The sequence below is a fragment of the Mesoplodon bidens genome (assembly GCF_964165515.1).
Source record: "Mesoplodon bidens genome assembly, chromosome: 11".
Classification (NCBI taxonomy): Eukaryota; Metazoa; Chordata; class Mammalia; order Artiodactyla; family Ziphiidae; genus Mesoplodon; species Mesoplodon bidens.
This window is the reverse complement of record NC_138167.1, coordinates 69,066,128-69,082,369: the sequence shown is the minus strand read 5'-3', so window position 1 is coordinate 69,082,369 and position 16,242 is coordinate 69,066,128. Positions and strand designations below refer to the sequence as shown.

The following is a 16,242-nucleotide window of genomic DNA, read 5'->3' as shown; positions in this document are numbered from 1 at the left end:
CTCGGCGGCCACACCTTCCTCTGAATTCCCAAGACAGCCGACACCTGCCGCAGTCACGCTGGCACCAGGTGTGGGTGGCAGCTTGTCCTGTTATACAGCTTTGGCCACAGATCCCTGTGTACAAACATGTCTGTCTCTCCACCTGGATTGCCATCGCCTCCAGTGCCAGAGTAATGTATTCAACCTCTTAGTATTCCGGCACTTTCCAATCTCCTACCTCCATGGCCTAATCCAGGCTACCATATGCTGCCATGCCCCAACCTGTGCCCACGGCAGACAGCACTAATCTATCCCAGCATTCCTTGGCACTGAGTCTCAGATCCTTTGTCAACACAGGGTTAGGCAAGGCACTATTGATGGGAGCTGACACTTAGAATAAAACCAATCTGCAATGCTTAGTCCAGTGGTTTTCTGCAGTGGGGACAATTTTGTCCCCTAGGGAACATTTGGTAGCAGTGTCTAGGGGCCTCTTTGGTTGTCACAACTGCAGAGGGAGGGTGCTGCTGGCATCGAGTGCATAGAGGCCCGGATGCTGTGAAGCATCCCATAATGCTCGGGACAAATTCCCCCCCACCCCCCCTCAAAAAAAAAAACAGTGAATGGATATCCAGCCCCAAACCGTCAATGGTGCCAAGTTTGAGAAACCCTGGCTTCATCCGACAAATAGGTAAAGTAACCATATAATTCATCATCCAAACTGGAGTGCTTCTGAAAGTGAGAGAGGGCAGTGTTAATACTAACTGCAAGACGGCAGGCATAAATCAGGACTTACAGGCAAACCAGAGCATTTAAGAGATGAAAGACGAGGGAGGTCCCTAGGAGAAGTCAAAGAGATCATCTCATAAAAGTCTCCAGACAAAGCCACCAACTCCCCTATTTGGCAGAATAAATGCTAGTATGTCATAAGCCACAGCCAGCTCCGGGGGGAAATCTTTTTCTAGTTCTTGTTTAAAGAAAAAGCAGAAAAGGAACTGTCTGGCTGTGGCTTTTAGGATGTAAGTGTCAGAGAACAGACCTGTGTTCCCCAAAGCCAGAGGGGCAGCATGTGCTAATAAGTAAGACACGTTCTCCAAAAGAGAGGCACTGATTCTAACAGCCTGCAGACCCCAAGGCTCCACTGTCCATACCTGGCTCAGGGCAGGCACCAAAGGCTCCGCTCGAGAACTTCCTTTACTGGTGAACCATCTTGTCCTAACAGGGGTAACTTCTGTTAATTAACTTTCTCTCTGTCCCAAGAACAAGAACTCTGTTGCTGATTGCTTTGCAGGTCAACTGTGTGCAACAAGAGGGAACTTGGAAACGTCCTCGGTCAACATGGGGGCTGAAGAGCTGCACCGAGTCCAACATGAAGCAGAAATGGGCAAAAACTTCTCAGATTGAGGTTCAGAAAGTACGCAGACCCAGCACCTACACAGATAATTTTAAAAAAGCAACAAGACCTTAGGTTTCCTGTGCCTGCAGATGTCCAAAAGATGCAAACACCCACCCATTTACCCTCATAATTTGGGGTGGCTCCTCAGTTCCCATCAAGGCCATTCCATTATGGTCAAGACTTCCTGATCAACACAAAGGAAAGCTCCAGCCCTCTGCAAGTTCCCTTTTTTTTTTTTCCCAATTATATCCAACCTATAGTGCTGACTTTTGCCCCTCAAAATTCTTTGTGGTTGTTGAACACATAATAATTGGGCGAATCTCTTTGGGAAGAAGTCCCACAGATTGTCAGAAAAAAGGCCGGCAGTTCAGTTCCAGAGACTCCGACTCCTGGCACCATGCTGTACATCACTACATTATTCTTATCATAATGGCTTGGCAAGAAGTGAAAAAATCCCACTTGCAAGAAAACCTTTCAGGTCTGGGATCCAAGTGTGGGAACATGCCCTAACTCAGTCGTGCAGAGCTCAAGAATACTCCAGGGTGCACTTCCTGCATGAGGCCAATTATGAGAGCAAGGAGAAAACTGACTCATAACCTCTAGAGACAGACTCAGGCTCTTCTGGAATCCCACAGAATGTTCTCCTACCAGACTGTTCTAGTTAGCGCTCTGAAACAGACATCCTACTTTAAAACTAAAGGGCTGGCTTCTTCAACGAATTTTGATAGATGTTAACATGAGCCAAAGGGTAGGCCAAACTTGTACAACCTACATAATCCACCAAGCTTAGCAATGAAACACCTTCCACAGCACTATGTGGATGGTACAAGACAGACCCACATGTTGCCATTTTAAACCACTAAACCAGGGACAAAGTTGTTAATACAATAAGACTCATCACCACCACCACAGCCTAGATTGACTACAAAGTTTAAAGAAAAAAAAAAAAAAGGATGCCCATGTAATAGGACATGAAAAACCACTATCAATACAAGATATGAGAACAGAGCCCTGTGCTAGGTAGTTGACTAAGCTCTGAGAATATAAAGGCAACGTGGGCCCAGTCCACACCTAAGTCAAAGTATTACTAGGGCTAGCCCAGACATCCTCCCAGGCTGGCAGTAATGCTTCAGTCGTGTCTTTAACAAAAGACTAGAGGCTTGCCAGCTATTGCAGGGCAGATGGAACAGGCATGGCGGCTTCAAACAGAGAGGCCTACTGGAGGAATCCATGTACCCAGCAAGTTGGAGAGGTAGGCAACAGGCCAATTACAAAGGGCACCGTATGCTGCTGGAGGGTTTAAGGGTTATCTTTGGGGCAATTGAGGAGACTTTTCAAGAGTTCAAATCAGGGGTTTGATCAGATTTGCATTCCAGAAAGACGACTCTCTGATAGAAGCACAGAGAGAGGGCTCTATTAAGAGCAAAGGTTAAGAGGTCACAGCAATAGTACAGGCAAAAAACTGTAGAGGCCTGAACTAAGGCCAGGGCCACAGAGACAAGAGGAGGAAGGAGGTCAGAAATGTTAAAAGAGATAAAATCTATAGAGAGTGCTGACTGGCTTGGAAAAAGGGGTGAGAGGGAAAGGGGACAGTGTAAGATGAGCCAGGTTCCAGGATTGGGTGACTGGGTGGATGAAGAAATGGCAGCCGGGAGCAAGTGGCTGGCAGCAATCAGCTAACAGAGCCGGTCCTCAGCTGGAAAGTGATGGCGAAACCTCTCGAGTGGATGGGCCATGGTCCAGAGAATGAGACTTTAAGAAGCACCAGGTGTAGCAGGGGAGAAGCATGCAGATGGGCAAGGCAGAGATTAGGGGAACCAGAGAGTCACAGGAAGGAAGGGCTTTCAAAAGGAAGTGGGTAAGACTGTCCAATCCTGGGAGAGGTTAAGTAAGATAAGAGCTCAGAGCTCCACAGAAGGGAGGGTGGCCTTTGTCAGACAGAATGGGGGGCACGATGTGCAGGGCAAGGAGTGTGGCTGAGAAGTGTTGAACAGAGGTAGTAAGCACGGATACTTCCTCTAAAAAGCTCCACTATGATGGGGGAGAGAGAGAGCAGAGACAACCTACAGTAGGGCACAGGATCCAGGAGAGACTCTGTGTGTTTTTTTTTTAAAGATGTGAAAACTCAAGCATGTTTCCAAACTGTGTAGAAGAGAAGAAGAGGTGAAAATAACGAAGGAAAGGAAGTAACTGGTAGAAGAGGGGGCCTGGAAGTCAGAGGACTGGCATAGGACCTCCTGACAAGAATGAGAAATTGGGAAAATAATTAGGAAATGCATTTTTTAAAGCTTCTTGAACATTCTATCTACATACAAACATCTCCTTTGATAGCCACTGGTCTTGACTCTCACGCAATGGCTTACAGACCTCCACAATGCACGGCCCCCTCACCAGTGCCATCAACACCAATCCAGCCACAAGATCACCGTGAAGGAGCACCTGCAAAGGTGCCAACAAGGCTAGAGGTAAAGACTCAGCCCCTGGGAAGGCCACGGCACTCACCTTGCATCATACTCCTGTAGGCGGTGTCGGTGATGGCGTAGATGTGGGGAGGCATCTCATGCCTCTTCTTGCCCTTATACATTTCCACGATCTCTTCAGAGTAGATGGGCAGGTTCTTATAAGGGTTGATGACCACACAGAACAGGCCTGAGTAGGTCTAAAAGAAAAGAGCGGCAAACAGGAATGGGTTAGGAAGTTTGATTCTCAACGTCAAGCACATTTTGTGGCAAAATGCCTGCTGCCTCTAAGGACCCCGAGTCAGCCTGATGTGAAAGCCCCCACCGGAGCCCCTGGTTCTCCGGGCCCCACTTCGGCAGACCTGCCAAGGCGTTGGGGCACCAGCACCATCTCTGCTCTTTCAGTTGAGGGGAGCCTCCCTCGACTGCAAGACTGCTGCCAGCTGTGCATGTCGACAAGCGTGTGCATCGGGCGAGATCTGGGGCAAGCTTCGTGGACAGTAGGAGTCCAGTTACGAAACTCACTCAGATCCAAGGACGATAAAGATGTGTTTGGCATCGTGAGAGATGCACAAAGGGAAAAGGATTCGGCTGCAGCAAGCAAACTGTGTGGAAATACAAATTATTCTACCCTTAAGGACCCTCTGAGATATTCAAGCCTAAACTTTCCCAGCACTGGGAAAGACTCATGGCACTCCTCAACAACCTAGGATCCTTTGTGGGATAATAGATCACTGACAGATACCTCTCTCCCTGGAATCTTCCAGAGACACTCACATGAAAATCTCTGAAAAACTTAAAGACTGGGGCTTCCCTGGTGGTGCAGTGGTTAAGAATCCACCTGTCAGTGCAGGGGACACGGGTTCAAGCCCTGGTCCGGGAAGATCCCACATGCCGCAGAGCAACTAAGCCCATGCGCCACAACTACTGAGCCTGTGCTCTAGAGCCCGCCTGCCGTAACTACTGAAGCCTGCGCACCTAGAGCCCATGCTCCACAAGAGAAGCCACTGCAATGAGAAGCCTGCACACTGCAACGAAGAGTAGCCCCCGCTCGCCGCAACCAGAGAAAGCCTGTGCGCGGCAACAAAGACCCAACGCAGCCAAAAATAAAAATAAATAAAATAAAAATAAATTAATTTAAAAAAAAACAAACTTAAAGACCACGTTCATGTCCCCTGTGAAACTTCTCCAAGACTCAGGTCTCCTCTGTTTTTTTGTTTTGTTTTGTTTTGTTTTTTTTTTTTTTTTTTTTTTTCTTTTTGCGGTATGCGGGCCTCTCACTGTTGTGGCCTCTCCCGTTGCGGAGCACAGGCTCCGGATGCGCAGGCCCAGCGGCCATGGCTCACGGGCCCAGCCGCTCCGCGGCATATGGGATCCTCCCAGACCGGGGCACGAACCCGTATCCCCTGCATCGGCAGGCGGACTCTCAACCACTGCGCCACCAGGGAGGCCCTTGTTTTGTTTTTTGCGGTATGTGGGCCTCTCACTGTTGTGGCCTCTCCCGTTGCGGAGCACAGGCTCCGGACGCGCAGGCTCAACGGCCATGGCTCACGGGCCCAGCCGCTCCGCGGCATGTGGGATCTTCCCAGACCAGGGCACAAACCCGTGTCCCCTGCATCGGCAGGCAGACTCTCAACCACTGCGCCACCAGGGAAGCCCTCAGGTCTCCTCTTGAAGGGGAACCCAATTCGTCAACACTCCATGTGAGGCTCCCAAGAATATACCCGATACCCCAAGTCTGAGATGACCAGGTTAAAATCAGACCCCAGAGTCAAATCTCAGCAAGGGCAAGTTTCTTAACCTCCCTCTCCCTCCATTTCTCAATCTGTAAAATGGGCACAGACTAGTGGATCCTCACTGAGTGGTTATGAGGATCACAGCACCCAGCACAGCCATGGAGAGAGGCTCAGAGTAGGTCAGGAAAGCAATTTCTGGTGGCAATGGTCTAGGCAGATCTGCCTTTCTTCAGTGTCCTCTTTTTCTAATAATTTTCCTGCTATTTTTTTCTTCCAAGATCCTTCTCCCCGACAAGAAAAAAAAGACAGACTCCTAATAGCTTGCCGAGACCCCCTGAGACCACCCAGGTGACGGGTGCTCATTGTGGGGGGACAGCTTTCTTTAGGTAGCTGGAGCAACCCAAGCACCTCCTCCCTAGGAAAACAGGCCACAGGCCCAGAAGACGCCAGGCGAAGCGAGGCCTGTAAGCCATGACTCACACCTGCAGCCCCGACTGTTAAGTGACAGCTGAAGGCCATGAGGCAGTTCCTGGCAGAGCTGGGAGCAGACCTAGGTTCCACAATGCCCCCAGTGCAGACCTCCTTGGTCATGGAAGCTGGTTCTCTGAACTCCTCACATCTTTTTGTTTCCCTTGCTACAAGTGGCCTCGACCCTCACTGTCCACAGTGTTGCCCCTCGATCCAACAGAAGCCAACATCTGAGGGGCTGGGTATGTGTCAATCCAGTCCCTTCCACCCTGCCCACTCCAGTCTCGCCAAAACTGAGGGTGGATCTTGTGGCTGAATCCAAAGACAGGGTCCACACAGGAGCCAGCTGGGAGCACAAAGGCCCTTCCCAGCACTGGCCAAGGGCTACAGGTCTTGGACTTTTCAAGCAGAAGTTAGGTTGAAAGCAGAACTCCGGAAGGACCCACCAACCACGCACCGGCCCCCGTGCAAAAGAGCAGCTGAGCGTGGAAATGAACAAGTGTGCTTGACTGCCTCTTCTGCTTGGAGGAGGGGATGCAGGGCCCTGAATTTCCTTCTTCCTGGGATAATCAGTCAATTGTTCTCCCTCCAACTACTCTCTTCAGGAGGTACCAGGAAAGCTCTGATGCAAAGAAGTCTGCACGAGGTGTTGGCAACCTGCAGCTCGGGTATTACGGGAAGACGGGAGCACAGCGGGGGAAACCTCTGGTTTTCCCTCCATGACTGTTGGGTGGGGCTGATAGCAGGCCAGGGAGCCGCGAGGTCATCCCAGGAGATCAGAAACAAGTGAGCTTTGTTCCTGGGGTTTGAGAAAACCCACACTCTAGGAAATCCAGCCCGATGAAAGCGAAGGACATCGTGGTCACACATTTAGGGCATGCCACAGGGCCAGATGTTTGGAAACAGCTGGTGGTGACAGCAGAAGGGGCCTGGGTTTTACTAGGACAAGCCTTTCTGACAGCTGGGTGGGCAGATGGTCCCATGGGGCGGTTCAAGAGGACCTCAGAGTTCTCTGGGCTAATCCCATCAAATCAGTGGATGATGAAACTAAGCCCCGAGGAATGAGCGCTGCAGCTCAGGTGGGAGGAAGGGGCTGTACTGTGAGCTCATCCTGCTGGAGGCCCGTGGAGGCGCAGACACTGAACAAGGGGCTCTGCTCCCACACGGCCACACCAGGGAGCTGCTCCATTCACAGGCCACAGAAGCTCTTTGTGCCCGACTGCCCCCTGCCCCCGGGCCTCCCCCCACCAAAGAAACAGACAGAGCAGCTGTGGCGCAGAATTAGCCACGCTCCCCACAACGCCAGGCAGACACACCGCACAAAGGCTCCCGGGGTCGCAATTTGGAACAGCGTGTGCAGAGAGGGGGCCTGTGAATGAGGCAGCGCCCCCTGCCCAGGCAGCCCCACCAAGCGGCTCTGATCTCCCCGCAGCTCTGCACCTGCTGGGGGTCTCCATTAGGGCAACTGCACAGACAATCGACGTCCTTCTGGTGAGGATGCCAAGGAGGAGGCTGGACTGAGGATCTGCGCACGGGAGATGCCAGCAAAGAAGCAAAAACGGGAGTTAAGGCCTAACGCCTCCAGCTGAAGAGTTCTGGAGAAAAGGCTCAGGTCCTGCCCACGAGTTGTAGGCACAGGTCCATGCCTGCCTAGAGTAAAACCCACACTCTGAGAGATGAAGCAACTAACGTCGAATGCACTTTCATAACTAATATTTCCGTTTGCAGCCAGCTGACAGGCAAATGCAGGCCACCGACTTGTTTCACACTCAGCAATGCTCTAACAGGACCCAAGCTGAACAGCAACACCCATAAAAGGCCGAGCAGAGGGTCGGAATTACCTTCACCTACGACAAAAGGTGGCAGCTACAGAGCCTCGGCTCTGCGCGAGCCCAGGGCTGGCTGGTGCTTTACAGTGCTTTCACGAGTCCTCATAGATGAGGAAGTGAGGCCCCACGTAGCCATGTCAAATGGTCAGGAAGGGCCAAGACTGGAACCAGATCCTGGAGGCTCCAATTCCCATGACCTGAATCACTCTGCTTTACTGAGCAGGACCCATTTCTTAGAGCCAGCAGAGGGGTTCTAACGTAAGCAGTTGAGGATGCCAAGGGGGGAGAATTCCACTCCCAGACAACAGCTCCCATCTCCCCTCCACAGACAAGCAATGCTTCCTTTAAGGCTGTTTGTTTCTCTGCAGGTCACTAATTCTGAATTTAAGTGGTTAATACCCCGAGGGACAGGGACTTTAAATTTGGTCCATACGATATTTTCATCAAGACAGAGATACTGAAACCCGAGTTCCAGTCTCAGGCCTGCCAGCACCTGACTGTGTGACTCTGCATAAGTCCCTTGCCCTCTCTGGGCCTCAATCCTTCCCACCTGCCATATTAGAAGCCTGGGCGAAGCTGGTCTATAAAGGAGGACTTTTCCACTTAACACCAGTCAGTGTATCTCCTTCTCGGTAGGTCCTTCCTCCTGCCTACAGCCCCACTCACTTATGTAAATGAGCCCTGGAACCTCCCACCCGTGCAGAGCCCCGCCCAGGTGCAGAGCCCCACCCACTTACGTAGATGAGCCCTGAGTAGTAGCGCTCCTTGAGGTTGTGCAGCACCGAGGCTTCGTTGAGGCACGTGAGCTCCGCCATGTCCTCCACCTTGGAGAACTTGGGTGGGTTCATCTTCTGGATGTCATCCTTGTTCACCTTCACCTTCTTCCCATTCTCCACCAGCTCCACGATGGCCTCCTCGCCCATCTCTTCCTTGAGGCTGGCGGGCTCAAAGCCACTCTTGTCGGAAGGCACCCATACCAGCTTCTTGGCAGCCCAGTCGGCCTGGGCCAGCGGGTTATTGATGAAGTTTTTATCCACATAGAGATACTTATCGGCAGCTTGCTGCGCCATGGTGACTTACAGCCAGGACCTGAGGGAGAAAAAAAGGATACAACGTTAGCTACAACTATACCAGCCACAAAGAGACCGCTCACGTCATGTGTGTGCAAACTGTACAGCATTATAATAAGTAAAATTATACATAACCAGATTGTACAATTTGTCAAAATTTTCTCGCCCTCTACTTTCGGGAGAAAGATGTACATCACTGAAAAAACAAGTTGATATCAGAGATTCTGTAAGGAATTAATGGTAAGATGTATCCCAGGATCAATGCACAAACAAATCTATAAACAACGATTGTGCCAAATGATATGCATAATAAGAATCTCAGACAGATGTAATTAGAGTCACACTAAGCTACACCTGCTAAGGCAGGAAAGTGACCACACACTTTAAGAGGACTTCCAACAAGAACACATTTATAGTTAACCCAAAAAAGGCAACTGACTACAAGTGCACAGAGTGGAAGTCTCCAGTTTAAAAAACTTTTTCTTATTTCACGGAGTCAACCAAGAGAAGAAAACACAACACCAATATGTTGCCAACAGATTTTAATTCCATCGCCCCAAGAAATAAGGCGAGAAGAAAAGAAGTCAGGCTCCAGGACACATCGTGGAGAGTAATGAGTACTCCCCTTCTGAGGCACTAATGTAAAAAGGCAACGCTCATAATTTATGGGCCAGGAGAACATAAGTCCATGTTTGCCTTTTTTGAAGCTGATTTGCAAAACAAAGATGATAAAATAATAATCCCTCTTATCTGAGTGGTTTTATAGTTTATGAAATACTATCACACACACTTCACTATCTCAGAAGATCCTCCTCCTAACAACTCTGTAAAGTGGGTAAAGTACGTGTTATCATCCCATTTTACAGATGAGGAAACAGAAGCTCTCTGGAGGTAAGGGGCTTAGTCCAGAGTTACCTAAGAAGGACTCCTAGTCTCTGTGGTCTCCCATAGTCTAACCACAGTACTTATTCCTGCTCAGAGGCTCAGGCTGAGATCAGCTGGGAGGACAGCTGCTTTGAGTGAACCAAAAGCAGGACTAAGAAACCCTGGTCTAGGGACTTCCCTGGTGGCGCAGTGATTAAGAACCCACCTGCCAATGCAGGGGACACAGGTTCGAGCCCTGGTCTGGGAAGATCCCACATGCCGCAGAGCAACTAAGCCCGTGCACCACAACTACTGAGCCTGTGCTCTAGAGCCCACGAGCCATGACTACTGAGCCCGCGTGCCACAACTACTGAAGCCTGCTTGCCTAGAGCCCGTGCTCCACAACAAGAGAAGCCACCGTGATGAGAAGCCTGCGCGCCACAACAAAGAGCAGCCCCTGCTCGCTGCAACTACGGAAAGCCTGCGCGCAGCAGCGAAGACCCAACGCAGCCAAAAACTAAAAAAAAAAAAAAAATTAAACTAAATTAAATTAATAAAAGAAAAAGAAACCCTGGTCTAAGACAGAGCCAGCCCACAGCCACCAGAGGAACAACCCAGAAGCTCACTGACTAACTCATGACACAGGGAAGCTTTTCCCTTGTGAGATCAAGGCTCCCTCCCCAGGCCCAGGAAGCCAGGAGGACCCCAGATCCAAACCCAGAGTCTCACAGTCTTTCATGCTTCTGATCCCAACAGGAACTTGGATGCCAAGGAGGCTGAGGGCTTGGGAGGCAGAGAACAAAAGCAAAAGTCTGGGCTGCCCAGGCCTTCTTATCTGGGCTCATTAAATGGTTTCCAGATCAAGGCTGAGGGGCTCCCCTGGACTCACTCCAGGAGAGGCTGTTTTCCAGGAAATCTGCTGGCTCCCACCCACCACAAGGGAAGGCAAATCCAAGGAGCAGAGCCTGGCAGCCTCCCCAGTAAGCTCAGCCAGTGGCTTTGTTTACATTCGCAGCACAAGCAAATCCTGGCAGCCCCTCTTGGGGGACCAAGGGGCACCATCCACCTGCAAGGACCACCCCCAGAAGCAGCAGGGAGGGCCCAGAGTTAGGCAGCAGCAAACAAGGCAGGAATGGGATGGCTGCAAACCACCTGGCCAGCCTCATCTTCCGTGTGGGTCTGGAGGCTAGACAGGCCCAAATCCAGCTGTCCTCACCTCCACACTGGCCAGTCCGTTCAAACAAATCAAAGGCTTCTCTCTGCCAGAGTAAATACCAGTTGTCTTCTGCCTCTCTGCCGTCCATCTGACCATAGGCCAGTCGTCCTCTGCAAAGTCCTAGCACCCAGGGTCCCCAAACAAACAATCTCCCCAGTCACGTCACCACCATGCTCGAGAACTCGCAACAATCACTGAGCACAGGGCCTCCCTGGCTGCTGGTTCTCAGCCTTTCTTCAGACCTCAAACCCGGAAAGGAGAGGACAATCTCCCATCAATATGCAAAAAGGGATTCACGTCAACCCTGTCCCCCAAAACCCCAAGTCCACTGCTCGTTAGGAGTTCCACCAACCCAGTCCAGTGAAGGCACCCTTTACAAGATCACTCCAAGAGAAGGGGGAAAGGGGCCAATCATTAAGTACCTACCTACCAACATCAAGTTTGGTTTATTCCCAACCTCACCTAACCATCAGTCACCCTGGGAAAAAAAGCTCTTATTTTCCCCAGTTTACAAATGAGGAAACAGTCCAGAGAGGCCAAGTCACTTGCCCAGAGTTGCCCGGCCCAGTTATGGGCTAACCCAGATCTGCCTGGTCCCCAGGCCTGGCTTCTTCCCAGCACACTTATGCCTGGGGTCTTGCAAAAGAAGTCAGGCCAACATTGGGGCTGGGCTGAAACTGTCAGTAAACTGAGGGGAGCACGGGCAGCACAGGGGAAGGCATCCCACAACATTCAGCAGAGATTTACTGGGCATTATCGGGCAGCCAGGGAGGTTGAGAATGAGTCTTCCTGGTATGGACCATGGGGCCTGTCAAAGAGCAGGGCAGGGTGAAATCCAACATTCTCACTCCCTCGGCCTGCGACTGTCAACAGTGAATGGTCCCTCGGTGATGGCAGAATGACTTCTGGCCCTCATCAAACTCCAGTTCACCCCAGCAACTCCAACCCTGGGGGAACCTAGAGCAAAGAGTATGCGGGCTACCTCCAGGTTGCAGGCCCTGGGCGTTTGGCCTTTGGCCTACCCTGGGAATCTGGGTGAACTGCCAGGCCCTTTCATCAGTGAGCCTGCACTGGAGGCCATGAACATTGCAGCAGGTAGCAGGGGAAGACTCCACCCAACCCCCCACCTTCAGCTCCTGGTTCTACCCTACCTTCAGGCCTCAGTGGGAGGGCAGGGGGCAGGTACAGGCCAGCACTGTCTACCTCTGATAGCTATCTGAGATTTGCAGGCCAAGCCATACTTCCTGTAAGAGTGAGGGGTACACCCCGCCCCCTCAGAGCTGAAACGGGCTGCAGCCCTCTGCCTCCAGCGAGGCCAAGCCGCCCCTGGACAGTGGGCTCGAGGAGTCCCCACTGGCCTCAGCACCTCTCTCTGAGCAGGACTTTTCATTAAACACGGCTGCTTGACCAGGCCAAGGACAGAGCCATTTGGTTTCAGCGACTGTGCTGGAATGATGTGGGTTAGCAGCAGTGCCCAGGTCAATACATGGGGCTAGACCGGTGGGGAGAGCTGCAGAGGTCACGATAAACAATGGAGTTTCTATTCAAGAGCCTTCTCACCAGGCCTGGACAGGAACATCCACATTCAAGGTTTTGGGGGCCACAGGGCTGCAGCTGAGCTCCTGTTTCCACCTGTGTCAGGTAGAGGCTCCTGGGCCCCAGTGGCTGCTGACTCTCGTGCGCCTGGCGGGGAAGCCAGCAGACAGGTTAACACTCACCTCTAAGGATGCAGGTGGAGCAAGCCGCCACCATCCAGAGCTGTGAGCAATGAAGGAAGGGGCTTTATAGAAAGGACACCAGGGAGGCGACTGCCTGATTGCGGCAGCCAGCACACGCCACTTCTCCCCGCCCTGTCTTGGGACCATGCTAAACAGCCTCTGAAATTTTTTAAAAACTGCATGTAACAGAACAGTTTACAAGATGAAAGAAAAAGACCCCCCACCAAATTCCTGACACTCTCCCCACAAAAATTAGTTTTCTCTCTCTTTTTTTTAATGGTCCCTTCTAGTCCTGGCTCATAGAAACACTTGATTTTTAACTGTCTCAGGCAGGGAGTTTCACATTTTGTATTTTCCCTCCTCACTCTGACCACTTCCCCACAAGGCCATAGTCTGCTTCTTGATGGTTTTTATCCAAATGCTTCATTGTTACAGGGGACAATGCAGAGGCTCTGAGAGGAAAGTAACCTGTTGTTGACACAGCTGGGGGGGGATGAGGACTCGAACCCAGGACCCCTGACCCCAAAGCCTCATTAGTAATCACTTTTAATGGCTGCATGATATTCCAAAGTGATTTAAAAAAAACTACCGCTTACTAGTTGTTTTCCTCTCATCTAATGGACCACCTTGAGATAAGTTCTCAAGTGGAGTTATGGGAGCAAAGGAACATCTGTCCGGGTGTTTTTATGGCCCCCGAGGGTACACTGGTGTGCACGGCCACTTGGGCAGGGTACCCACGTGGCAGCAACCACACCAGCACTAAGAAAACTGTCTGCAGGAAAGAGCTCGTGGCTCAGATTAGGGAACCTCGGAAGTCCTGGGAAGTTGTGGGAATCAGCAGGCCAGCAACGGGTTAAGGAGAAAGGAGGCGGCTCTGGCCCATTGGAGATCAGATCAGGCTAGAGCCAGCCCTTTCCCTGCCGGCTTCCTGCGGGTGCCAGTCCAACTCCAAGAAACCCAAGTAGTTGCCTTTTTAGGCCATAATCGAGAGGACACAACCAGAGGCTAAATTAGGATTCTCAGGAAATGATGAAACTGCAAGTAAATAGATTGACCAAAAACCTCTGCTTTTAACACGAAATGTCATTCCTCGATTATTTGCCTTCTCCCCTTCCGCCCCAAAGATCCATTTGGATCTTTTACTCCTTCCTGTTTTCCAAAGGAATCATCTCCCTCTCCCTCCCTCCTTCCTTCCCTCCCTCCCCTTGGTTGGTTCTCTTTGTACTTGCTTGTGTGCTTGTTTGGAAAAGAATCTGCCAGCCCCTTAAAGACATAATTTATTGTACTAGGACAAATCAGTGGTCCAGACACTGTGAGCTTTTCCATTCCTAGATGGTAGAATTTGTGTAGCCTTCCACAGGCCAAGTTCTAGGCTTGGAGTTTTCAAAGCCATCACAACTCATCTTTTTTTTCTTTTTGGCGGTACGCGGGCCTCTCACTACTGTGGCCTCTCCCGTCCGGACGCGCAGGCTCAGCGGCCATGGCTCACGGGCCTAGCTGCTCCGCGGCATGTGGGATCTTCCGGGACCTGGGCACGAACCCGTGTCCCCTTCATCGGCAGGCAGAATCTCAACCACTGTGCCACCAGGGAAGCCCCATCACAACTCATCTTAAAGCTACCATCTTAACTCATCTTAAAGTACTGAGAGCCTGCTACTAAGCTCTCCATTTTCTCACTCAGTCCTCACAATCATTTCATAAGGGGTGTGTCATCATATTCATATGACAGGTGGGGGAAATGAGGCTCAGACAAGTCACAAAAGCCAGGTTCAAACTCAGAGCCACTCGGCTGCAAGGCCCTGCTCAGTTTCCACTTAGACTGCCTTCTCGCGAGCCCTCCGCGGCCATGGGGAGGGCACAACCTTAGAACCCCGCTGGGGAAGCAAACCAGTGAAACGGACATTAATTATAATTATGCCAGCTCTAATTATGCCAGCTCGAGGCTGCAAACCTCACATCCCCTTGTGCTGGTTTGTACAAGGGACTCTTCACATTTCCACCTTAAATCGGCAGAGCTAAAAGTAAGGTGAGGGCCGTGACCTTGGGGGAGCCATTCAAGTTCTCTGAGCCAAGGTTCCAGTTCAGAGACCCAGGCAGCCTCAACCCAGACACCAGAGCCCTGTTCCAGCTTAGTCACTGATGTACGCAAGCAGGCCCCTTTAATTTTTTTTTTAATCCCCACCCCCGTCCCAGAGAGCACAGGTAAGCAGGCCCCTTCTCTTTCTCCTTATAGCCATTGCTTTTGAGTGAAATGAAACTATCGAGGTGCCTGAGTTCCATTGTTAAGGAAAAGAATTTTAAAAAGAATAGATACATGTATATGTATATGTATAACTGAATCATTTTGCTGAAACTAACACAACATTGTTAATCAACTATACTCCAATATAAAATAAAAAGTTAAAAAAAAAAAAAGAGCTGGGCTTCCCTGGTGGCGCAGTAGATAAGAATCTGCCTACCAATGCAGGGGACACAGGTTCGATCCCTGGTCTGGGAAGATCCCACATGCCACGGAGCAACTAAGCCCGTGCACTGCAACTACTGAGCCTGCGCTCTAGAGACCGCAAGCCACAACTACTAAGCCCGTGTGCCATAACTACTTAAGTCCACGTGCCTAGAGCCCATGCTTGGCAACACAGAGAAGCCACCGCAGTGAGAAGCCTGTGCACCGCAACGAAGAGTAACCCCTGCTTGCTACAACTAGAGAAAGCCCGCACGCAGGAGCAAAGACCAAAATAAATAAATTAATTAATTTAAAAAAACAAAAAGGCCCAGGTGATTAATGGAAGACAGAAAGCAGCCACGCTGAGGGCAGGGCAGGGGGGAGCGCGTCCATGGCTGGGCCAGCTCACCCCATCGTAGTGCATCACGTGCAGCAACGAAGACCCAACACAGCCAAAAAATAAATAAATAAAATTAAAACAAAAATTTTAAATTAAAAAAAAAGAGCCTATGAAAGCACCTGCTGAAGTAATATAGAAATTTTCAAACTCATAAGATTTACTTATTCAATCAACTAATACATACTGAGGCTCTACGTGCAAAAATACTGTGACAAAGGTGCAAAGGACACAGGGAGCTTGTAATGTAGTGAGATGACAGGATAGACACGTACCACTAGTGACAGTGCCAATTCGGGACTTTATAGAGAGCACAGAGTGGACAGAAAGCAAGCTCCTTGGTTTCCTCTCCCTTTCACAGCTGCACCCAGTGCCAAATATGGTGGGGGCCCAACAGATAGGTTGGCTGTATGGATGAAGAAGAAGTACTGCTGGCCCTTCAAATCCGCAGATTCCACCAACCATGGATCAAGACTCCCTGAAGGAAAACAGAGGAACAAGCAACTTGCTTGTAGGAACAGAGAAAGGGGTGATTCAGTGGAAAACTTGGAAACTCAAGGGAGAGTTTCATGGAGGAGATGACATTTAAGCTGGGTCCCAGAAGATGGGTAGGATACTGATCGGGGAGGAGGAAGATGACCAAAAAGTATTCCAGGGGCTTCCCTGGTGG

General features: G+C 50.6%; 1 protein-coding gene across 1 annotated transcript in view; it reads right to left on the bottom strand.

Annotated features, from left to right (window-relative positions):
• The window catches only part of MYH9 (myosin heavy chain 9), a 93,812-nt gene that overhangs the window by 52,108 nt on the left and 25,462 nt on the right, over positions 1-16,242 (bottom strand). Inside the window, exons 2-3 of the mRNA XM_081250343.1 lie at positions 8,602-8,953; positions 3,875-4,031 (exon numbers count right to left, since the gene is read on the bottom strand). Of these exons, the coding sequence (XP_081106469.1) occupies positions 3,875-4,031; positions 8,602-8,934 (490 nt within the window). The 5' untranslated portion in view covers positions 8,935-8,953. The remainder of the gene's footprint in view (positions 1-3,874; positions 4,032-8,601; positions 8,954-16,242) is intronic.